The sequence below is a fragment of the Thamnophis sirtalis genome, unplaced genomic scaffold (assembly GCF_051295495.1).
Source record: "Thamnophis sirtalis isolate CommonGarterSnake01/CBP01778 unplaced genomic scaffold, rThaSir2_p1.2 scaffold_2, whole genome shotgun sequence".
Classification (NCBI taxonomy): Eukaryota; Metazoa; Chordata; class Lepidosauria; order Squamata; family Natricidae; genus Thamnophis; species Thamnophis sirtalis.
This window is the reverse complement of record NW_028261382.1, coordinates 39,844,028-39,868,484: the sequence shown is the minus strand read 5'-3', so window position 1 is coordinate 39,868,484 and position 24,457 is coordinate 39,844,028. Positions and strand designations below refer to the sequence as shown.

The 24,457-nt window shown below is 45.0% G+C and overlaps 1 protein-coding gene across 3 annotated transcripts in view; it reads left to right on the top strand.

Moving 5' to 3' along the window:
- Positions 1-22,594, top strand: part of RORC (RAR related orphan receptor C) — a 39,279-nt gene extending 16,685 nt beyond the window's left edge. For all 3 annotated transcript variants that reach the window (XM_087705039.1, XM_087705040.1, XM_087705041.1), the window contains exons 3-11: positions 14,408-14,493; positions 14,765-14,906; positions 15,689-16,189; positions 16,814-16,935; positions 17,216-17,348; positions 18,084-18,191; positions 19,267-19,377; positions 19,729-19,838; positions 20,823-22,594. In XM_087705039.1, coding sequence (XP_087561165.1) covers positions 14,408-14,493; positions 14,765-14,906; positions 15,689-16,189; positions 16,814-16,935; positions 17,216-17,348; positions 18,084-18,191; positions 19,267-19,377; positions 19,729-19,838; positions 20,823-20,990 — 1,481 coding nt within the window. In that variant the 3' untranslated portion in view covers positions 20,991-22,594. The remainder of the gene's footprint in view (positions 1-14,407; positions 14,494-14,764; positions 14,907-15,688; positions 16,190-16,813; positions 16,936-17,215; positions 17,349-18,083; positions 18,192-19,266; positions 19,378-19,728; positions 19,839-20,822) is intronic.
- Positions 22,595-24,457: the final 1,863 nt, after the last annotated feature.

The window sequence follows — 24,457 nt, the reverse complement described above, 5'->3', positions numbered from 1 at the left end:
TTGAAGCTTTTAAAAAACTAAAGTTGCTTCAAACTTCTTGAAGCTTTTTAAAAAGGAAAAGTTGCTTCTTTAAAGTTCTCGAACTTTAAAACGGAAAAGTTGCTTCAGACTTCTTGAAGCTTAACTTTAAAAAGGAAAGGAAAGTTTCCCCAAACTTCTTGAAACTGAAAGTTTAAGAAGGGAATAAATGTTTCTGCAAATTCCTCTTCAAGAGGCACGACTCCCATGGGAGAAAATCGGCTTCCCTCCTTCTTTTAACCATCCTCTTGCGGAATCCCAGAAAATTCTCGCAGAATCTCAGTTTGGGGGGGCAGGAAACAAGCCAGGTTAACTGTGGCATCCTTTTTTTCTACGCTGCCGCGTCTTGAAAAAACACAGGTTCGATTTCATCTGGGATGTGCTTGTCTCAGGGCGCGGTGGATGAGTGTTATGGTTCGTGATTTCTCTGATGGTTGCGATTTGTCGGGCTTGTTCACCGTTTCGGAAACTCTGAATGCGTCTTTAGGTGTCTCCTGGAAATAAGATGAAACTAGACACAAGATAAGGACAGATAAGATAAGATAAACCCAGCACGGAGAGGTTTCATTGTGCAATATCAAGAGGAACTCAAGAGAAATCCTGGGCCTCTTAGCAGCAAGTACTCACTGTAAATCGGAAGAAGACAAACAGTAAACAGAGTTGGAAGGGACCTTGGAGGTCATCTAGTCCAACCCCCTGCTCACACAAGAGACCTTGTAGTAGGGATTCGAACCGCCAAACTGCCAACTTTTCTGATCGGCAAGCTCAGCGTCTTGGCCGCTGAGCCACCGAGTGAGAAGGAGGAAAAAGAGGAGGGGAAGGGGTGGGGGGAGTAATAGAGAATGAAGGAAAGTGGAAGGAAAAGGAAAGAAAAAGGGGAAGAGAGAGCAAAGAAAGAAAAAAGAGAGAAAAAGCAAGCAATAGGGAAGAAAGAAAGAAAGAAAGAAAGAAAAAAAGAAAGAAAGAAAGAAAGAAAGAAAGAAAGAGGAAGGAAGGAAGACTATTCATCCTATCTCTTATGTGCATTAATAACTCTGGTAGTTAATTGAATAGAAATTGAATAAAGAAATAAAAATAAACAATAAACAAGACTTAAAAATGATATTTACCTCCATTTGTAGAATTACGCTGTAGCAACCTGGGAAAAACAGAACAATTTTGATGTAAATTCAGCCCCAGTTCCCCTCGGAGAACGGATAAATTGTTCCATTGCACCGAAAATTAATGAAAGTCTATCTATCTATCTATCTATCTTTCTTTCTTTCTTTCTTTCTTTCTTTCTTTCTTTCTCTCTCTCTCTCTCTCTCTATTCTTTTTCTTTTTTTCTCTTTCTCTTTATTTTCTTTCTTTTTCTTTCTCTTTTTCTCTTCTTTCTTCTTTCTTTTTCTTTCTTTCTTTCTCTCCTTCCCCCTTTTCTCTTTCCCACAAATTCACTATATTAAAGCAGAGAGGAAACCACATACATTTTCACAACTCCTTTTTTTTAAAACCTCACAAGGAATTTTAAGATCTGTCCCCAATCTGACCTAAATACATCCCTTTTTCCAACTCTCTCTCTCTCTCTCTCTCTCTCTCTCTCTCTCTCTCTCTCTCTCTCTCTCCCTCTCTCTCTCTCTCTCTCTCCGCAAGATGTGCGCATATATATCCATTCATTCTAAAATGAGAAAGATGGAAGCATCCCTATCGTAAATTGCTAAAGTTGTAAAATCTGTCAAAAGCGCTAGATTTATCGAACTGAAATTCTCGATTTCTCACATTGCAAAACCGAGATTCAGAGATGCATAATTGCTTTTTTCAGGAAACCTTTTGGTGTGGTAGGATGGGGGGTCTTTTTAGTGGTGCGTTTCTGACTGTGAGAACCAGTAGGGTTTTGGGGATCCTTCTTTTGAGACAATTTGTTTGCCTTGTGTCAAAAATGCCCTTTTTGTGTCTCTTCTAAGGCGTAAAGTACGAATAGCAAAGAAAATTTGCAAAGCGAAGAAAAAAAAAGGAAATCAAAGAGAAAATAATCACTTTTTTCTGATTTCTTTTATTCCCTATGGCTAAATAGGTCCTTTTTTTTTTTTTGATAGTCGACGCAGTTGGAGAGATTTTGCTTTCAAAATCCTTCTTTTTCCTTTTTTGATGGAAAAACCTAGTCGGGTTTTTCTGCAAATTCGCAGCCAAAACAGAACCGAAACATGGAAAGGTTTATGCAACGTTTGCGTCCTCAGAATATATTTGTAAAACACACCGCCTCTTCCGAATATTTTGAAATATTTCTTAAAGGATGTTGGTTCTTTTTCAATTGTTCGCTCTCCTTTTCTGCATTTTTCAAAGTGAGGATGGAGTTTTAAAGACGTTATTTGCAAATTCCTCCCTGGGAGATGCGACATTTTTTTTTCCTTCTCTCGAGGTTCAGATTTGAAAATTTAAAATTGTCAAAATGTTTTCATTCATCCAAAAGTGCCCACTTGCATTAGCCGGATCTTTAAAGATATTTCTCAAATATTATTTCTGTGCCGTGTTAATGCAAGGAACTGTTTTTGAAGCGGTTGAAAGAAAAGATTTTTGCCCTGATTAGGTTTTTTAAAAATTGCCCAGGAGTAGAACAGGAGAGAAAGAAAATATACAGAAATTTATTTCTATTTAGAAAGAGATTTGCAATGGTTATTTTTTTAACTGTCTATAAACTTCACAAATTTGTAGCCAAGATAGCTGAGAAAACAAACAAGCTTTTGGAAGAGCCCAGATACGGTTTTTAAATATTATTTTTATATATTTAATTTTATAAATACATAAAATATTTTAGATAGTATTTTATGTATATTATTTTTCCTTCTGTTGTATATGCATGGCATATTTATCCAGAAAAGGAGTTGATTAGCAGGCTCATTGACTGAAAATGTCCCATCAAACAATAGAAGGAAAAATAAGATGATAGATAGATAGATAGATAGATAGATAGATAGATAGATAGATAGATAGATAGATAGATAGATAGATGATAGATAGATGATAGATAGATAGATAGATAGATAGATAGATAGATAGATAGATAGATAGATAGAGAGGGAGAGAGAGAGAGATAAGGTAGGTAGGTAGGTAGGTAGGTAGGTAGGTAGGTAGATAGATAGATAGATAGATAGATAGATAGATAGATAGATAGATAGATAGATAGATAGATAGATGATAGATGATAGATAGTTATTTAGTTATTTAGTTATTTAGTTATTTAGTTATTTAGTTATTTAGTTATTTAGTTATTTAGTTATTTAGTTAGATAGATAGATAGATAGATAGATAGATAGATAGATAGATAGATAGATAGATAGATAGATAGATATAGATATAGATGATATAGAGATAGAGATAGAGATAGATAGATAGAGATAGATAGATAGAGAGAGAGAGAGAGAGAGATAGATAAGGTAGGTAGGTAGGTAGATAGATAGATGATAGATAGTTATTTAGTTATTTAGTTAGTTAGATAGATAGATAGATAGATAGATAGATAGATAGATAGATAGATAGATAGATAGATAGATAGATAGATAGATAGATAGATAGATAGATAGATAGATAGATAGAGGTAGATGATAGATAGATAGATAGATAGATAGATAGATAGATAGATAGATAGATAGATAGATAGATAGATAGATAGATAGATAGATACATACATACATACATACATACATACATACATACATACATACATTATTCTATCTTAAAACAAGGCTTGTTTTAATTACTCAAAACTTTCCAGATTGGTGGATTTCTTTTTCATTTTAATTGAGCAGAAAAATTGCAGATTGGAAAACGAATTTAAAAATTGGAAAATGATTTTATAAAAAAGAAACAGACAAGAGTGGGAATAATTTTAAAAGTTGTTAAGAGAAGGACTGCATCATACAGGGAATGGGGTGGGAAGCCAGTAGCTTTCTTCAAGCCGATATTCAGGTTCTATCAGTGTAATATTCCCCAAACCTTCAACAATTCCCATCCTACAGCAGAGATAACTTTTTAAATACGCTGATAATTACGTTTCTTCCCTCCCCCCCCCCACACCCCACTTTTGGTGGCTTAGGTTTGATTTAAAGCCATTCCCGAACTGAAGCTAAAAATAAAACCGATGATACATTTTCAGAAATGCCTCTTTTATATACATTTCACTCCACCATGCACACAAAGGTGTTGTATGAAAATGACTGGCTAAAATCTGTCAGTTCTGCAAACCCCTTGTTTTCACTTGCTTTATCCTCACGTATTGGGCATATAAATGCAGATTTTGCCCAGATTGCAAATTTGCAAAACACGGCATGGTTTTAATTTAACATGAACCATTTAATTTCATGGTTTCTCCTTCCTTTCCTTTCTAACTTTTGCAAGTCTCCTCGTTTCCCTGTCGGAGAGTCAATGCTTTATTTTGCCTCTTGGGTCAAGATGCAGTGCGATAAATAAATAAATTTGACAAATAAATAGATAAAAATGGACTTGTCCGGCCAAACTCATCCCGAAGAGAATAGGGACCCAAAATACTTCGGCAGAAATATGATTTTTTCAGATTTTTCGTGCCAGCACAAAAAAGGAAGGCATGAGAAATCTGAAGAGAGAGAAAAAGAAAGCCATTTTCTGCCAACGGGGTGGAGATGCTCTTACAGATAGTCCTAGATTTACCAATGTTCATTTACTGACCGTTTCAAGTTACGACGAGCTTGGAAAAAAAGGCGAGCGTTTTTCACAGGCATCTTTGCAGCCTCGCCGTGATCAGGGGCTCAAAATTCAAAACGCTTGGCAAGCAGTTCGTACTTACGACCGTTGCAGTGTCCCCGAGGGTGGGGTGGGACGGGGTGTCGCGCGATCCGCTTTTGCGACCCCCGGGGAAGCCAGGTTTCACTTAACAGCCGGGTTACCCACTGCAGAAATTAATTTAGCAACCGGGGCAAAGGAGGTCGTAAAAACGAAGCAAGACTCACTTTGCAAAGGTCTCACTTTGCGACAGGAGTTTGAGGCTCGATTGAGGTCGTAAGGGCGAGGATTAGCCCCTTCCTGGATGAGTGTGTGTGTGTCAAAGGATTCTTTTTTTAATATCCTCATGTATTTTGCAAAGCGTTCTCAGCACCTTCCTTAAAAGAGCATTTCCAGACTGCAACGTGGAGCAAAGCTGCTAAGACTTATTTATCTCTTAATCTTCCACCTCCCCTTGTTAAAAATTTTGTTCTTCGTCCAATGTGAGGAGTTTTTGCCGCTCCGGCGATTCCCAGAATTCCCTTTTCCCAAGATCTGGACAGCTTTGGAGATGCTGAGATGATCATTCACCCGTGGAAACTCACAACTGGACAATTCTGCTTTTTGAAGGCTTGGAGGCTAATAATAATAATTTGGGGAGGCAGCCCGTGGGACGATATCATAAAAACCGGGCTGTCCCGAGTTCAAATCTCGAGGCTCGTGGCTGCCCCTTGGCTGAGCCTACCTGTCAGGCTGTGAGTTAAAATATAAAAGTTTGAAGGAGGTTTTTTGACCCTCCAAGAGAGGCTGGACCGCCTCCCCAAATAAGAAAGATATTTTTTTTTGCATTGATCCTTGTTTGCTCCTGTTGGGGAGGGAGGCCACTGCTGACATGCAGCCCCCTTAAAAGAGGCGTTTCTTGTAACAATCGAACAACCAGGAAGAATATAGTGGAGGAAAACTAGAAAATATCCTGCTAGAATAATGGAATTAAAAGTGAGTAAAGCGGTTTTGGAAAAAAAAAAGGTACAATAATTATAAAAAGAAGAAAAAGAAGAAACTAGGAGAATGGCAGGAAGGAAAGAAATTAAAAAGAAGTGGAATTTTTGAGCGACCGAGAGAAAATGGTTAAAGGAGGAGGAAAGGAAAGAAGGGATGTATTAGCAGATTAAAGTGGAATTTATTAATATTGTTAACGGCATGTAGCTAACTAAGATACAAGGGAATCATAGTAATATGATTAACTGCGGATAATTCATTGAGTTAAGTGCTCTCTATGTGTAAAAACGGAGCACGTGTGCCAATTACGGTAAAACAGACTTAACAGATGAAACATGAAATTTGGTTTAACTCTGAAGCGGCCATGAAGGATATATTGTTTACGTATTAAGGAGAAAATAAGCTTTTAAGATCCAAAACATGGAAAGGGAATGAGACGGGCGAAATTTGAAACAGAACGATGGTGTAAGATGGATTGTCTGCGTAAGAGGATGTAAAAAAGGGAAAACTTGGTTTGTAAAACGTGTCAAAATCTGTAATAAAAAATAAATAAAAACTTCCATTTATAAAAGAAACAAAAAGAAAGAAAGAAATAAAGGAAGGGGTTTGTGCGAACTGCAACAGCGGCAACAAACAGCCGAGGAAAAACCAATTTTAGCCTCGCTGTTCTCTGTGTGCCACCTGCAATTTTGATCCGAGGGCCACCTGGATGTGTGATCTCTGGGTTGGGTTGAGTCAATTCCTCCCTGCTCTCAAGTTTGTCGCTACACACACACACACACACACACACGCACTCACTCACTCACCAAACACACATGTTGAACTCGAGCGGAGAAATCTTGCCACTTCCAAGATAAATATCGCGCCGGCGTTTTGCCGATTGCAATCTTGACGATGAGGCAGAAGGGGCTGTGGATTGTGCTTCTTTGCAAGTCGCTGGATGGTGCGGGGGGGAGGAAGCAAGATGATATTTGAAAATGGAGGGGGCAGGGAGGGGGGGCAGGGAGGGGTGTGTTTGGATCTCAGCAATTTCAGCTGGATTTTGGGGTGGGGGGGGAATGACTCAACCCAAGAGTTGTTGGGTGACAAAAAAAAACCAGCTTCTTGGCGGGGGCAAAAGGACTGATTGTGGTGAAGAATGAACTCGGGTTCTGATTGACGGCTTCTGATAGAGCGACTTATCTCAGCGTCTTCCCACACCAAGTTTTTTATCATTTTATTATTATTATTTCCAGAAAAAAAAGTATTTGTTATTCTCTTACATAACATTTCAAGTATGCATTCACATAGATGTTATTCTTCTATACATTTGTCATTCTTATACATTTATTATTTCCTTTAGTAGGTTATAATATACTTTATATATTGCTTTATTTACCATCCCTTCCACCTCGTTTTCCCTTTCTTTTCTCCCTCCCTCCCTTTTCTACTTTCTTCCTTCTTCCTCTCCTTCCTTCCTCCCTTGCCTTTCTCCCGCTCCTCTTCCTCTTCCCCTTCCTACCCTCTCTCCTTCTCTTCCTCTCCCTTCCACCCTCCTCTCCTTCCCTCTTTCTTCCTTCCCCCTTCTTCCTTTCAACAAGAATGTATATTTGTGAATGTATATGAAAGGAAAAAATAACTCAGCTCAGCGTCTTCCCACACCAAGTTTTTAATCATTTTATTATTATTATTATTACAACAGAATTGTATCACAGCAGCCGGTTGTTTCGCCGGATTTGGCATTGGTTACTAGTCGGGCCCCACCCAGGGGCCTAGGACGTCGTAACGTATTTTCGTAATATGCGTGCAGATCCAAGCAGTGCGGCTTTTTGCATTTGACTGATGGTGATTTTGTCAAGTTTTAACTGTTTTAAATGTAATTCCAGTGCTTTTGGAATAGCACCCAGTGTGCCGATTACCACTGGAATTACCACTGCTGGTTTGTGCCATAGTCGTTGAGCTTCGATTTTTAAGTCCTGGTATCTTGCGATTTTTTCATGTTTTTTCTCGGCGACCCTGCTATCACCTGGTATTGCGATGTCTTTGATTGTGACCTTGTTTTTCTCAACCAGTGTGATGTCTGGTGTATTATGCGCCAGTATTTTGTCCGTTTGTATACGGAAATCCCACAAGATCTTGACCATCTGATTTTCGGTGACTTTTTCAGGCTGAAGTTCCCACCAGTTTGTTGCTGTTTTAATATTATAATTTTTGCACAAGTTCCAATGGATCATTTGTGCTACTGAATTGTGCCGCAATTTATAATCAGTCTGTGCGATTTTTTTACAGCAGCTGAGTATGTGATCAACAGTTTCATCAGCTTCTTTGCAAAGTCTGCATCTGGTATCATCAGAGGATTTTTCGATTTTGGCCTTAATGGCATTTGTGCGGATAGCTTGTTCTTGCGCAGCCAGGATTAGTGACTCTGTTTCTTTCTTTAATGTACCTGCTGTTAACCATCACCAAGTTTGTTCACTGTCCACTTTATCTTTTATTTTTTCCAGAAATTGGCCATGCAGTGCTTTGTTCTGCCAACTCTCCATTCTTGATTTTATCACATCTTTTCTGTATTCTTGTTTTGTCTGTTGGGCCTTCAGTAGATTTTTGTTCTTTACTTCGATTAATAGATGTTCTTGACTTTCTTTTAAATAATCAGCCAGTGCATGTTTTTCTTCTTCAACTGTTTGCTTCACTTGTAATAATCCTCTGCCACCTGATTTTTGGGGCAGATATAGTCTATCAGTATCACCACGTGGATGTAAACTGTAGTGCATTGTCATTAGTTTCCTGGTTTTTCGGTCCCAAAGGTCCAAATCAGCTTGTGTCCAGTTAACTATGCCAGCTGTGTATCTTATAACTGGTATTGCCCAGGTATTTATGGCCTTGATTGTATTTCCACCATTCAATTTAGATTTCAAAATTTTCCTAACTCTGTTGGTGTACTCCCAGAGGACATAAAAGATGAACGAAAGGGAAGGGTTTTTTTTGCAGAAAACCATTCGTTCGTTCGTTAGATTCGTTTCAGGAGTGTGAAGATCTGTCCGTGAATCTCAGAGACTCTGTGCCCAAGTCATTCCTCATTTGGAAAATATTTACATGGCAGCTTTCCAAGATAGATAAGGTCTGTCGTCATAAATACTCCTTTGAAATACTTTTTGCCAGGCCTGGGCCTGAAGGCGAAGGAGAGGAATTTGCATTCGTTTCATAAAAGGGGTTTTATTGGGACCAGGGATCTGCTTCGTGCTTTTCGTGACCCAACTGGGTAACATCATCAGGGCTAAAAGAGTTTGTGAAGGAGAAGAGGAGGAGGAGGAGAAGGCTATGGAATCCTGGGTGATATCTGAGCTGGGTGGTTTCCTTGCAGACGTCTCGTTACCAAGCTAGATAGCCGCATCAGTGCTGGAAAAGGGAGAGGGGTTTGCGGAGTGGAGTGGGGGAGGGCTGTGGGCTCCAGGGTGTTCTCTGGGCTCCGTGTTTTCTTGCAGATGTTTCATAACCAAACTAGGTAACATCATCAGTGCTAGGCTTATTCAGCGCAGATCCATTCTCTTCTTATGGGTACTCCAGACCTGGGTGCTTGCCAGCTGTGCTTGGCAGTGCCCGTCCAGCAAGGGTGGCGGAGAGCTTTAGAAAGCCTTGGGGTGGCGTTGGTCCTCTGGATGGCCTGGGAGGCAGGGCCGGGCCACGAAACCAGAGAGGCCAAGAGGAGAAGGTAGGCGGACCGAGGATTCCTCTGATCTTTATCAGCTTCAGCTGGCTTGGAATGGAAAGAAGGACCAAGGGGGAGAGAGAGGAAGAAAGAAAGAAAGAAAGAAAGAAAGAAAGAAAGAAAGAAAGAAAGAAAGAAAGAAGGAAGGAAGGAAGGAAGGAAGGAAGGAAGGAAGGAAGGAAGGAAGGAGAAAGGAAGGAAGGAAGGAAGGAAGGAAGGAAGGAAGGAAGGAAGGAAGGAAAGAAGAAAGAAAGAAAGAAAGAAAGAAAGAAAGAAGGAAGGAAGGAAGGAAGGAAGGAAAGAGAAAGGAAGGAAGGAAGAAAAGAAGGAAGGAAAGAAGGAAGGAAGGAAGGAAAGAAGGAAAAAAGAAAGGAAGGAAAGAAAGAAAGAAGGAAGGAAAAAAGAAAGGAAGGAAAGAAAGAAAGAAGGAGGAAGGAAGGAAAGAAAGAAAGAAAAAGAAAGAAAGAAGAAAGAAAGAAGAAAGAAAGAAAGAAAGAAAGAAAGAGGGAGGAAGGAAGGAATAGATAGCTTCTCTTTCCAAAGAAAGATGGGAAGGAATGAACAGAAGGAGAAAAGGAAGGGGGGAAGGAGTGAAGGAGAAAAGGAAAGGAAAAAGGAAAAGAGACACAGGGTGGAAGGATATGCTCAGTAAAACAAAAATGAGTATCTCTTTGGAAAAAAGACATATTTTCCCTCTCTCTCTCCTTCCTCCCTCTCTCCCCCCTCTCTCTTTCTCCTTCTCTCGCTCCCTCCTTCCCTCCATCTCTCTCTCCCTCTCTCTCTCCCTCCCTTCCTCATTCACTCTCTCTCCTTCTCTCTCTCTCCCTGGTGTAGAAAAAGGAAAGGCCCATTGAAACCATCAAAGCTACTCCATCTTTCCGGGCAGGGCGAGGGCTCAGGATGCTTCGCAGGGGTGGGGTGGGGCGTCCCAGGGTGGCCCCCGTAGGGAGGGAGGGAGGAATCTTATCAGGAGTCGCTATTTCGGTCGCCGGCTGCCAAATTAGCCAGGCAGGGAAGTGGAAGGCGTCAATTAAGCTCGTGGCGTGGGTGGAAATGCCTATTTATAGGGCTGGTTTCATTGGGAAAGTGGGAATTCTTGCCCTTAATTGCCCCAGAGAAATTAGAGCATCTGGGAATGGAGGTGGCTATTGTCTTCTGCAGAGAATAGAGCGTGAGCCTTCCTTCCTTTCTTCCTTCCTTCCTCTCTCCCTCTCTCCTTTCCCTCCCTCCCTCCCTCCTCCCTCCTTCACTTCCTCTGCCTTCTCTTCCTCCTTCTCTCCTTCCTTCTCTCCTTCCTTCTCTCCTTCCTCCTTCTCTTCCCCCTTATTTTTTTCTTTTATCTTCCTTTCTATAGAGAATAGAATAGAATAGAAGATGGAATCGATAGAATAGAAAAGAAAAGAACAGAATAGAAGATGGAATCGATAGAGTAGAATAAATAGTATAGAATAGAATAGAATAGAATATGGAATCAATAGAAAAGAACAGAACAGGATAGAATATGGAATCGATAGAATAGAATAGAATAGAATAGAATATGGAATCGATAGAATAGAATAGAATAGAATAGAATAGAATAGAATATGGAATCGAATAGAAGAGTAGAGAAGATGGAATCGATAGAATAGAATAGAATAGAATATGGAATAGAATAGAATAGAATAGAAGATGGAATCGAATAGAATAGAAGATGGAATCTATAGAATAGAATATAATAAATATTGAAATGAAAAATAGAATAAATATTGGAATGAAGAATAGAATAGAATTAGAATAGAAGATGGAATGGAAGAGAAGAGAAGAGAAGATGGAATTGATAGGATATGATAGAATAGAATAGAATAGAATATGGAGAATAGAATAGAATAGAATATGGAATCTATAGAATAGAATAGAATAGAATAGAATAAATATTGAAATGAAAAATAGAATAAATATTGGAATGAAGAATAGAATATAGAATATAGAATAGAATAGAACAAGAGAGTTGGAAGGGACCTCGGAGGCCTTCTAGTCCAACCCCCTGCTTAGGCAGGAAACCCTACACCACTTCAGACAAGCAGATATCCCCACCTCCTCTTAAAGACCTCCAGCGTTGGAGCATTTCCTCCGTTCTAACCAAACTTTGTTCGTTCTTAAGATTGGGGGGGAGCCCCTCCCCCGAGTTCTTCTTTTGTCAGCATCCGAGAGAGCGCTGAGTAACTCGTCCTCCTCCTCGGGTGCGCGGGGGAGTTGAGTCCCCGTCTCAAAAAGCTCGAGCAGCTCGTCGGTTTGATTCATGTGGGGAAAGTGTTAACGGATCTTCCCTCCTTCTCCCCAGATTGTGGGCACCCCTGTGCCGTGGGGAGGGGGGGAGTGGAGGGGGGTGAAGGGGAGCGGGGAGGGGAGGCATCCCATCTCGAGTGCCGGTGTGGGTTTTGGGGGGGGGTGTGTGTTGTGTTCGCAAACAGGTGCAAAGAAGGGTTTTGGTTCAGAAAAAGGGAAGGTTGGAATAATAGCAATATAGCAATAGCAATAGCAGTAGACTTATATACCGCTTCATAGGCCTTTCAGGCCTCTCTAAGCGGTTTACAGAGAGTCAGCATATCGCCCCCAACAATCCGGGTCCTCATTTCACCCACCTCGGAAGGATGGAAGGCTGAGTCAACCCTGAGCCGGTGGGATTTGAACCGCTGAACTGCTGATCTAGCAGTAGCCTGCAGTGCTGCATTTAACCACTGCGCCACCTTGGCTCTTAAATAAATGAGAAAAAAAGACCCCAACCGAAATGGAGGTGGGAGGTCAGCTCTTCCTGGCTGGAGTTGACCCTCGACCGTCCCCTTGGTGCAAGAATACTCTGCTGTGCCAGGGGAAGCGTGGAGGGGGGGGGCCCACTGCGGGACATCGGAGTAAGCCAGACTTGAGGGCCCAGGGTCCCCCCGTCCCTCCCTTTCGAAATGCAGACACCCCCCCCCCCACACTCACAAATAAAACCCCGCGGACAGCAGTGAGCCAGTATCACTGGTCACCCCTGGGCCAGCCCTCCTGTGTCCGTGGACGCCGTAGTAACCCCAGCAAGTCCGTCACCGGACGGGGAGTCGTGGGTGAGGGGGGAAGAAAAGCATGCTGGTTCCTGACCACAGTGTATTCTTCACGCACACACACACACACACACCTGTGTGTGTATGTGTGTGTGTGTGTTTGTGTGTGTGTGTGCGCGCGCGCGTGCTTTCGATTGGCTGCACCCTGTTGACCTCGAGTTGAAAAGTCTAATTTACCGGCAGGACCACACAAAAAAAAATTTTATTTTTATTTTTTATTTTTTGGCTAAAAGTGAGAGTGCTTCTTACTGGCAACTCCGTCAAGGAGTACCGGCTGAGTAACTGAAAAGCTGACTCAACTCAGCTCCCCCCAAAGTCTTGGCTTACCAGTATCGGGCGTTTGAAGTCGAAGGGGAAGAAAATATCGGGCCGTTGTGGTTTTTTTTTTGCGATGCCTTCTCTCCTTTTTTTTTGTCTTTTCCGCTCGTTGTTTTGTGACGACGGGGTTGGGGGGTGGGGGAGATCGGAGGGAGATAGCGGCAGGTGAGGCGATGGGGAAGGGAGATTGCGCACGTACGGGAGTCCTCGAGTTGTTTAGCGGCCGTTCGACGTCGCCCCGGCGTCGGGGGGAAAAAAAGGGAGGCTTGTGTTGACCGCGTTTTACCCCATTTTACAACCTCGCTTGCCCCCGTTGAGAAGCGAATCACGGCAGTGGTTAAGTGAGACATGCAGTTATTAAGTGAATCGGGCTTCCCCGTTACTTTGCTTGTCAGAAGTTCACGAAAACAGATCGCGTGACCCCGGGACGCTGCGAACGTCATAAATATGAATCCATTGCCAGGCATCTGAATGTTAATCATGTGATGCTAGCATGGCCGTAAGTGTGAACACTGATCATCAGTCACTTTTTTTCTGTGCTGTTGTAACGTCTAGTGGTTATTAAATGAAGTATTGTAAGGCAGGAACTTAGCTGTACTGCCCTTCCATCTTCCCGGTCTGGATTGTACCTCCTGTTCTGACCGAGGCTTCCCCAGAGCATGAAGGAAACTCCTCGTCCTGACAAAAAACCCGTTTATTAATTTCCCGTGAATTCTGCTCCTTCCCATCCAGCAAAGTCTTTCGAGGGAGGATTTACGGTCACAGACCTTATCTCGCTTGGAGAGCTGCCAGGCCGATCTCTGCAGAACTTGGCCAGGAGTCTCGGAGAGTCACGAACCAATTAAGCGAACTGATGGTCTCCTGCAAACTCCACTCCCCTGTCGCTCCTCTTTTATTTCCTCTGGGAGGGGCCATTCACCGTCCACCTGTGGCTTGACTCCCAAGTCGACTCCTGTTCTTTAGCTGTTCCCTTCGTCCGGCAACTCTGCGCATGCGCACACTGGGAACAGGCTCCAGCTGTTCTTCTGCCCCACTGATGTCTGACTCTGAAGGCAGCTGATAACTGTCAGACGGCCCTGGCCCACTCTCTGCCTCCGACACAGAGCCCTCATCCGAGCCTTCCCCAGACTCCAGAACTGGCCCATCTTCCTCCCCAACCCTCCTCACTGTCCGAATCTACTACCAGCTCCACTGGCCACTGGTGGGCCACAACATCTCCCTCCACAGCCTCTATCACTGATTTATGCACAATTTTTGGTGGGATGTACACCTTGGCAAGGGAAGGATGTTAAAGGTCTGTTTTCCACCAAGTACTTTTTTTGGGGGGGGGGGTCCTTGTGAAAGTCACTACCGCGAACGTGGGCAACACTGCCCTCTGGTGGACTGTGATGAACACTGCAAGGTCTTTTGACTAACAGCTGGAGAATTGCTGTCTAATCTTGGTAGTTGACTTTCTCCAACAGTGAAAAAAAAGGACCATCTGCGGATCCTGGTTTGATCAGAACACGGCTTGTCCGCTTGCTGGTTCCCCCACTGCTTCCCGCGTGCTTCTCTCAAGAGTCCAACTTCTTCTTGTCTTCTTTTCCCCACACAGCCCAGATTGAAGTGATCCCCTGCAAGATCTGTGGAGACAAATCTTCCGGGATCCACTACGGGGTCATCACTTGCGAAGGATGCAAGGTGGGGAATGGTCTCCTCGATCGCTGGGATCTTGAGCGTTGGCCTGAGTCCTCTTGGCCATAATTGTTCCCTCTTCTATGTAGAAGATTCTCCTGGGGGAGGAAGGGTCTCCTTTTTCTGGAAGCAGATGGCCATAAATCTCTACTGAACCAATTTTGGCTCTCTTCACTGATGGACCACTGGACTGTTGGGCTTCACAACATCTTGGAGGCCACCAGTGAAGTTACCAAAGATCCATCTTCTCAGTTCATCTTCTTGGCTTCCTCTCCAGGGTTTCTTCCGACGCAGCCAGCAAGGGAACATGACCTATTCTTGTACTCGGCAACAAAACTGTCCAATTGACCGCACCAGCCGCAACCGCTGCCAACACTGTCGCCTGCAGAAATGTCTCAGCCTCGGCATGTCCCGTGACGGTAAGACCCATGTTGAGGTGCACCTCAGGGAGGGCTCCTGTCAGGGAATTGCGCAGCTGGTGTCCAAACGAAGTTAGAGACACTGACAGGAACTTGTAATTTTATGTAAATAAGTATATTTAAACATCTATATCGACAGCAGACAAGATAGTCAGGAGCACACTAACATGAGGTAAATTGCATGAGGTAAATCGCATGAGGTAAATCGTGTGAGGTAAATCACGTGAGGTAAATCGTGTGAGGTAAATCGTGTGAGGTAAATCGTGTGAGGTAAATCGTATGAGGTAAATTACACAGCAGTAAACAGAGCACACAGAAGAAAAAAGCGGGAAAAAGGGAAACTCCCCTTTTACACCCACAGCAATCAATCATAGCATACATTTTCTCATGCAGGAGCCTCCTCTCTCCAACCAATCAACCACAACTCTGTGTTCTGGCCCATACAACCAATTTCATTGTATTTAAGTACAATGACAATAAAGATTATACTTATATTTATTTACTGTTCCAGTTACTAAATTAAATATCTTAACAGTTCCCAAGTCTTCTAAGATTTCCCCGGATTTCTAAACGCAACATGGCGCACTCAGATTTGGAGACATTCCCTCTGTCCCTTGCCTCACTTTGGCGGTGACACACCGCAAAGTGGGACAAGGGGGAGAAGAATCAGGTTGGAGATGTTCAGGAGCGTCAAGTGACTCCTGAATAAACTCAAAATTGCTCATGTTTTAAGTCCATTTTTATCTCTAGAGAACCATCCCCTAATTCATCTTCTCTTCCAGCTGTCAAATTTGGCCGGATGTCGAAGAAGCAACGAGACAGCCTCCACGCCGAAGTCCAGAAACAGCTGCAGCAGCAACAACAACATCAAGGCGGAGAGAGCTCCACCTTCTCCTTGGGCATGGCCAACGGTCAACTCAAGCTGGACCCTTCTCCAGATTTCCGAGAAGGCTCCCCTGCACTCCTCACCAGACAGACCCGCCTTAGCCAGTCTCCAGATGAGACGGCGGGCTTGGCCTACTCTAACGGACTCCCCAAGGCGCAGATACTCCTGGGTGAGGACCAGCAGGACTTCTTCAAGAAAGGGTATGGTCCTGGGGTCATCAAGGTAGAACCCAGGACCAGCGTCTATTACGCTATGGAGACGCAGGCGTCACCAGACCTCCTGTCCCCGAATGTCACCAGAGCAGATCACACAGCAGCCAGCGAGACCCTTGACGTCTATGCCAACCCGAGCTTCACCGGCTTCTTGGAGTGCCCGCATCCTTCGCTAACGGAGATTGGTGAGTGAATGGAGGTTTTCAGAAAGGCTGGAAGAAAAAGAAGTATTAAGTGGGCAGTGTGGGAGTCTTCAGAAGAATAACAAGAATTGGAAGGGACCTTGGAGGTCTTCTAGTCCACCCCCTGCTCAGAATACAGAATAACAGAGTTGGAAGGGACTTTGGAGGTCTTCTAGTCTGATCCGTTGCCCAGAATATAGAATAATAGAGTTGGAAGGGACCTCAGAGGTCTTCTAGTCTACCCACTGCTCAGAATACAGAATGAATTGGAAGGCACCTTGGAGGTCTTCTAGTCCAGCCCCCTGCTCAGAATACAGAATAACAGAGTTGGAAGGCACCTTGGAGGTCTTCTAGTCCAGCCCCCTGCTCAGAATACAGAATAACAGAGTTGGAAGGCACCTTGGAGGTCTTCTAGTCCAGCCCCTGCTCAGAATACAGAATAACAGAGTTGGAAGGGACCTTGGAGGTCTTCTTGTCCAAGACAAAACATGGGGTTTTGAGCCAACTTCTCAAGTTCAGGCTTAGGGCAAGCAACAGAAGCCAAGGCAGCTGAGGCTGGACCCAGGACATCTTCTGTGGGATTCCAGTTTGCAGATATGGGGCCATCTTGTTGTCTTCACCCTGCAGAGCACTTAACCCAGAATGTCCTCAAGTCCTACCGGGAGACCTGTCAGCTTCGCTTGGAAGACCTCCAGCTGCTGAGGTGGGAAACCTTCACCCGAGAAGAAATTGGGAGCTACCAGAAGAAGGTACAATGGGGTTCCACCCACTCTCAGAGAGAAAAAACGCATCTTAAAGTTCTGATTAAGGAGGAGGAGGAGGAGGAGGAGGACAAGGACAACGACGACGACGACTGTGGTGTCCTTGTTGCTTTCTGAGCTGGGTGGTTTCCTTGCAGAGATTTCATGACCCAACTAGGGAACGTCTTCAGTGCTAGTTCCTCTGAACCTTTACTCCCCTCTGTTTGCTCGCAATCCACCCAAACTTCTTCATCATCTTCTCTTTCTCTCTCTCTCTCTCTCCCATTAGACTATGGAGGAAATGTGGGAACGTTGCGCCTGCCGCATCACGGAAGCCATCCAATATGTGGTGGAGTTCGCCAAGCGGATGGGGGGCTTCATGGACCTTTGCCAGAACGACCAGATCGTGCTTCTCAAAGCAGGTAAGGGGTGCGAATGATGCCGCACTGAGTTCCCGAGAGTCCTTTTGTGGCTCGGGTTCCTACCACTGCCTTTCCACTGGAGAACAAAACGATGCTTCCTTTTATCGTGTGATTTTTTAAGGGCCATTTTTATGACGGGTGGCTGAGATTCTAAGACGCTGAACTTGTTGATCGGCAGTTTGGCAGTTCGAACCCCCAGCGCCGCGTAACGGAGTGAGCTCCCGTTACTTGCCCCAGCTTCTGCCAACCTAGCAGTCCGAAAGAATGTAAAAAATGCAAGTGGAAAAATAGGGACCACCTTTGGTGGGAAGGTAACAGCGTTCCATGTGCATTCGGCGTTGAGTCATGCCGGCCACATGACCAGGGAGACGTCTTCGGACAGCGCTGGCTCTTCGGCTTTGAAACGGAGATGAGCACCGCCCCCTAGAGTTGGGAACGACTAGCACATATGAGAACCTTTACCTTGCTCTTAATGTTTTCAATCTTTTTCACCATCTTCTTGTTATTTAGTAACCCAACTAGAGAACTTTTGTTCGGCTGGATGAGAAGCGTGAGAAAGTCCCCAAAATTGTTCCTGTCCCAAACATGGGGAGGGACCAGAACGAGCAATCATTAAGGGGTGCAGAACATACCCATTTCGGTCCAAGCTGAGGAGTTCAACCCAAGTTCCTCTCCCCACCCCCCAAAAAATGGAAGGATTGACTGGGCTGATGTCATTCTTCTCCCCCCTTTCAGGTGCCATGGAGGTCGTTCTGGTGAGGATGTGCCGAGCCTTCAATTCTGAGAACCGGACAGTCTTCTTTGAGGGCAAATACGCTGGCCCAGAAGTCTTCAAATCTCTAGGTACGAGAGCGTCCTACTTGCTGGGTCAAGAAGGATGGAATCCCCCCATAGATTTGGAGTTGGGGGTCTAAAGTAGGGCCTAGAAGAGGGGTCTAGCAAATAGTTTTGGGGGGCAAGGTGGAAGGCTGCTCCTTGAGAAAGTTTGAGGAACGTCAACTGGCATTGTGAAGTGGTTGCAGCTCCAGGAGTTGGTTTCCAAGATACATCTAACTTCCCCAGAGAGGAACATTAAATTGTTCTGTCCTTCCTTCTCCCACTCCTCTTTTTCCTTCTGTGTCTCCTCCTCCTCCTCTTCCTCCTCCTCCTCCTCTTCCTCGTCCCAAAGGTGCCTTTTTAAGAGGCAACTGGACTTTCATTGGGGGTAGGTGGGTGGGTTTGAAGACGTTTCACTTCTCATCCAAGAAGGTTCTTCAGCTCTGACTGGATGGAGAGGACCGGAAAGATGGATACTCCTTGCAGGAATCCTTCTGTTCCCCACCATTCAGTCAGAACTCGAGGAAGCTTCTTGGGTGAGAAGCAAAATGTCTTCACAGAACAACGAGGAAGTCCAGTTGCCTCTTGAAAAAAGCACTTTGGGGATAACCATGATCTGGACGACTGAGAACTTCCATAGATGTTCTCCTCTTCCTCCTCTCCTCCTCCTCTTCCTCCTTCCTTCTCTTCTCCTCCTCTTCCTCCTCTCCTCCTCCTCTTCCTCTCTTCTTCTTTCCTCTGTCTCCTCCTCTTCATTCTCACCTTCCTCCTCTCCTCCTCCTCTTCCTCCTTCCTTCTCTCCTCCTCCTCTTTTTCATCTGCTCCTCCTCCTCTTCTTCTTCCTGCTCCTCTTCCTCTCCTCTTCTTTCCTCTGTCTCCTCTTCATTCTCACCTTCCTCCTCTTCCTCCTTCCTTCTCTTCTCTTTTTTGTCTGCTCCTCCTCCTCCTCTTCTTCCCCCCCTCTCCTCTTTCCTCCTGTCTCCTCCTTTTCTTCCTCTTCCTCCTCGTCTTCCTTCGCCTCTTCCTCTTCTCCGACTTCTCTTTCTTTGCCTCCTCCTCCTCTTTGGAGTGTGGTTTGAACAACGAGTCTTGCTTTCCTCAGGTTGCAGCGAACTGATCAACTCCATCTTTGACTTCACACACAGCCTGTGTTCGCTCCACTTCTCCGAGAACGAAATTGCTCTTTTCACAGCCTTGGTGTTGATCAACGCAAGTAAGAACCAAGTTTTCTGGTGGCGGAGTTCAACTTCAGCCCTCTCGCTCTTTTGACTGCACTCCATTGACTGTTGCAGAGTTGAGGAGGTTATGCCCTAATTGATTCATGAGTATCGAGCCAAGTTTCAATACAAAACTAGTCATTTATTAGGATCACCACAGGCAAGCTCTTGTCGCAGTCAGTGTCATACTGAACTGTACCCCTGCTCCTTCCCTCCCTTCAGTCTGTGTCATAAATCACATTCCCCAATGAGTTGCACCCCTCCCAAGCCTGCTGCAGTCATCTGAGATCCCACCGTTGGCTTTCGCAAACCCAGCAGGTTTCTTTCTCTCTCTCTCTGTTTTGCAGATCGCCCGTGGCTGCAAGAGAGAAGCAAAGTGGCCTATTTGCAAAACAACCTCGAAGTGGCCTTCAGACAGATGTTGCAGAAAAACCACCGGGAAGGCATTTTGGCAAAGGTGAGTCTCGACCAGGGTTTCGAAGAGCGGAGGAAAGAATACAGAAGAACAGAGTCGGAAGGGACCTTGGAGGTCTTCTAGCCCAACAGGAGACCCTATATCAATTCAGACAAATGGCTTTCCAATATTTTCGTAAAAAATCACCAGTGATGAAGCACCTTCTGGAGGCAAGTCGTTCCGCAGGTTAATTGTCCTCCCTGTCAGGAAATTCCTCCTTAGTTCTAGGTTGCTTCTCTCCTTGATTAGTTTCCATCCGTTGCTTCTCGTCTTGCTTCCTGGTGCTTATCCAAATTGCTGGCAGGACCCCAGAGGACAAGCTCAAAGAGTCCAAATGGATCTTGGCAGACTTGAACCCTGGGCCCTACTCAACGCAATGAAATTTAAACGTAGAGAAAAGCAAGACTTTACACCTAGGAATGAAAAACCAAAGATTAGGTGAAACTTTAGCTCCAAAGCAGTAACTAATCTCTCTGGGACAAGCCGGCATGGCGTGAATCTTGATGGGTGTCAAAACACCAGGGAAATCAGAGAGATTCGGGCAGTTCAAATGAGTGTAAAGGTTTTTTTTTTTAAGCTTAAGCTCTCTGCAAGAATCTGGCCAACTGACTGTTAAGGGGAAAAGAGCGGGAGATAATAAAGGCATTAAAGACGGGCTGGACGTAGATCTCTTGTGGCCATGCAGGGATTTGTGACTTAGTTCAAATGAGTTGAAATGAGTGTAAAGGTTTTTTTTTTTTTGCAAGCTTAAGCTCTCTGCAAGAATCTGGCCAACTGACTGTTAAGGGGAAAAGAGCGGGAGATAATAAAGGCATTCAAGATGGGCTGGAATTAGATCTCTTACGGCCATGCAGGGATTCGTGTCTTATGGATGTGTTTGACCCCTCTTTCGGGCTCAGCCTGGTCATCTCCTACAATGGGGCCCCTTCCAGCTGAGCCAGACCCAGGTGAGAGTATCTCGTTCTCTCCCACTTTCTCCCTCTCCAGTTGCCGCCCAAAGGAAAGTTGCGAAGTCTCTGTTCCCAGCACGTGGAGAAGCTCTGGTCCTTCCGCCAGACCTACCCCATGTTCGTCCACGCGGTTTTCCCACCGCTGTACAAAGAGCTCTTCAGTTCAGACTCCGACCCGCTGATCCAGGGGCCCACAGGGGTGTAAACCCTCCCCTCCTCACAAGCTGAGGAGGCGTCGCCTCGCGGTCCCCTGGAAGCCAGGCGCGAAACGAAGAATCGGCTCGAGGGAAGCAGTCAACAAAGAGAGCCGGCGAGAGTGGACAAGGAGTGGGTCATCGCTCGTCTGTCCTCATTTTGGGGGCGTCCCGCTTCATCCTGGAAGAAAAACAAGCCAGGGTCACCTGTCTCCCCCCCCCCTCGGAGGGACCCCTCAAAGTGTTCCAGTTTACGTTTAAGGGTTTAGCTGCCATGGAGGCAAGAAGCAATAAGTGGGGGATTGTGCGAGACAGAGAAATCCACCCTGATACAGATTTGTGGGAAGGCAACGCCGGACGCCGCAAACACGCTCGGCCGATGCCCCAAAATACCTCATTTGTGCCATTTTAACGGCAAGAGACCGTTGGCCAAGTTCAAAAGAAATGTATATATATGTAAGCATTTCTAGAGAGAGGGAGAGATGCACTTCTTTACGATAGATTTTATTTTTCTGCTAAGTCTGTATTTTGATAACAAAGGAATCCTTGGCTGTTTCACACACACCCCTGCCCCCCTTTCTTTCTCTTTGTACTGTCACTTCGCCAAGTTGACCTCAACTTCTGGACTTGCCCAAAAGTGTGTTTGTCAGGATACACCTAAGCACCTTTTGGAGTGGCAATCTAGAAACCAAATTTTTCGGAGTATAAGACGCACTTTTCCCCCCCGCCTGAAAGAAGGTGAAAATTGGGGTGCGTCTTATACACCAAATGTAGCCAAAACCACGAAGCGCGGAGGGTCTGTGGCAATCCCTGCAGCTGGGAACAGCTGATTGGGAGTATTCCGGGAGCCGATCCTCCCCGCCAATCAGCTGGTCAATTTTAAGAAGCTTTTTTTTCGGGGATCAGGTAGAAAAGCTGGTATTTCCCCGGCCAGCATTCCGACTGGCATCTTGACACTTCCGGTAATAGCTTCACCCATGTGGGAATTGATAAGACGACAATCTTGGATAAACCAAGAGAGCCGAGGTGGCGCAGTGGTTAAATGCAGCACTGCAGGCTACTTCAGCTGACGGCAATTTTGCAGTTCGGCTGTTCAAATCTCACTGGCTCAAGGTTGACTCAGCCTTCCATCCTTCCGAGGTGGGTGAAATGAGGACCCGGATTGTTGTTGGGGGCAATATGCTGACTCTGTAAACCGCTTAGAGAGGGCTGAAAGCCCTATGAAGCGGTATATAAGTCTATATGCTATTGCTATAAACCGCCAGGTAACCCCGTGTTGGTCTGATATTTAAAACCCTCGCGAATTGAGATGCTCTTAGCTTTTCCGTCAAGAAAAAGGGTGACGCCACTCACCATTTGCACAGAAAAATCCACTACTGTACGTGGACCAAAACTCCAGGGCTTTTTTTCTATTCTTCTAATCTTTTTCCTTGGATTTCTAAAAAAAAAAATAGTTTGAAATATTTAAAGAACGGGTTGGGGAGGGGGTGGGGGAGGCTGTGTAAATATAACCGGTTGAAAAAGTTTTATTTTTTTTCAAGCTATGTGGAGAGAAGTTGGTCTTTAGAAACCTTTTAGCCTACTTTTTAATTTAATTAAACCACGGTGCAAATTGGTACGGCGGTTGGAGTCTTTTTTATTCGTTTGCTGGCTCACTTTATTTTTCTTATTGCTATTACCCTTGTTTTATTTGGGGGGGGGGGTTTCCACGTGGAAAGGCAACCCGCTGAGCATTGGAAAGGCAACGGATCAAATCCGCACAGGAGGAGTTCCAATTTTCTCATCTACGGTCCTGGCAAACGGTCTTTTAATTATTCTGATGTCCCTTCGTGATCTTTGGAATAAGTTGCTGAATGGTCAGAATTCAGTGGCCGCTTTAGACACCGCTAGAAATTTAAATTTTAGAAATGGGACACTTCTCGGCTGTTAAGGGACGTGCAGATTAAAATGTGCGATGATTGGGAAAATAAAGTATCTCCCCCCCCACACACACACACCTTGAAGCCCCCAGACCTATCTTGATCTTGTTAGTTGCGAAGTCAGTTCTCAGCTGCCTTCGGAGTCAGACATCAGTGAGGCAGAAGAACAGCTGGAGCCTGTTCCCAGTGTGCGCATGTGCAGAGTTACCAAACGAAGGGAACAGCTAAAGAACAGGGGTTAACTTGGGAGTAAGGTGGACAGTGAATGGCCCCTCCCAGAGGACATAAAAGAGGAGCGACAAGGGAGTGGAGTTTGCAGGAGACCATTAGTTCGCTTCATCGGTTCGTGACTCTCCGAGACTCCTGGCCAAGTTCTGCAGAGATCGGCTTGGCAGCTCTCCAAGCCAGATAAGGTCTGTGACCGTAAATCCTCCCTTGAAAGACTTTGTTGGATGTGAAGGAGCAGAATTCACAGCAAATTAATAAAAGAGTTTTTTGTCGGGATGAGGAGTTTGCTTCATGCAGTAGGAAAAAACAAACATCCATGCTTAAGAATCTGAGACTGTTTGTTGATGACATGCACACAATTAATCGAACAAAATTAACCCGTCCTGTTACCAGTTTACAGCCCGCAAAACCCTTCACCCATCGATAAGGGAAACCGCGATAAGCCATCAGCCACAGTTCTTTTTCTCCAGGGGAAAAAAAATGGGACTCAATTGGTGGGCTCCCCAGCGTGGGAAACCCACCCACCCTAAGCCGGAAACGTAGGGCCGGGTTTTGATCTTGGACTCTCGAGCCAATCGATCAATTTCACGCGCTCTCTTTTCCGTCGGGTTGCTGGAATGAAAACCGGCAGCGGCTTCGGTTTGCGAGGATGTGAGCGTGTGTGTGTGTGTGTGTTGTTGTCGTCCTGCTTTGTTGCTGTGAGTGCTGAGCAGCGGTAAAAATAAATAAAAGAGCCAGAAGAAAAATTGCAGAAAGTCGAGAAGGGAAGGTTCTCAAGGCTGGGATGACAGACACAGAGGAGAGACGACGGAGGGACGGGAGACGGACTCTTAGACCGGTGTGTGACCCAGGTATGCAGTTCGTTCGTTTCTGAGCTATTTCTGAGCTATTTCTGAGCTATTTCTGAGCTATTTCTGAGCTATTTCTGAGCTGTTTGCAGGCGAGGCACCTGCCCGACTTCTCTTTAGAAGCAGAAGAGGGTTCAAGCTGGATGTTTTTTATTTCGTTCAGGAAGCAGTTGCAAAAATCGCTCGCTCCGTTAAAAAGGAGACTCGGTAGGGTTCGAGTTCGGGCAGCTTGGCATGTGTGAACCTAACCCCTAATCAGGGGTCCGGCATGCAAAAGCCCCAGGTGAGAATCCAGACACTTGGGGGAGGGGGGGGTTGGACCGGGAGAAGCTGCTGGGAAGTTGCAAGGAAATCTTGCAAAAGATTGGATGAAGGGATTGAAGGAAGGTGAGGTTTTCTGCGCGTGGCTGGGCTGCGTTGAATGGAGGTCCCCCGTTGCAACTCTGCGTGGTTTCAGCGGGGGGAGGCCGAAAGGTAAAAAGG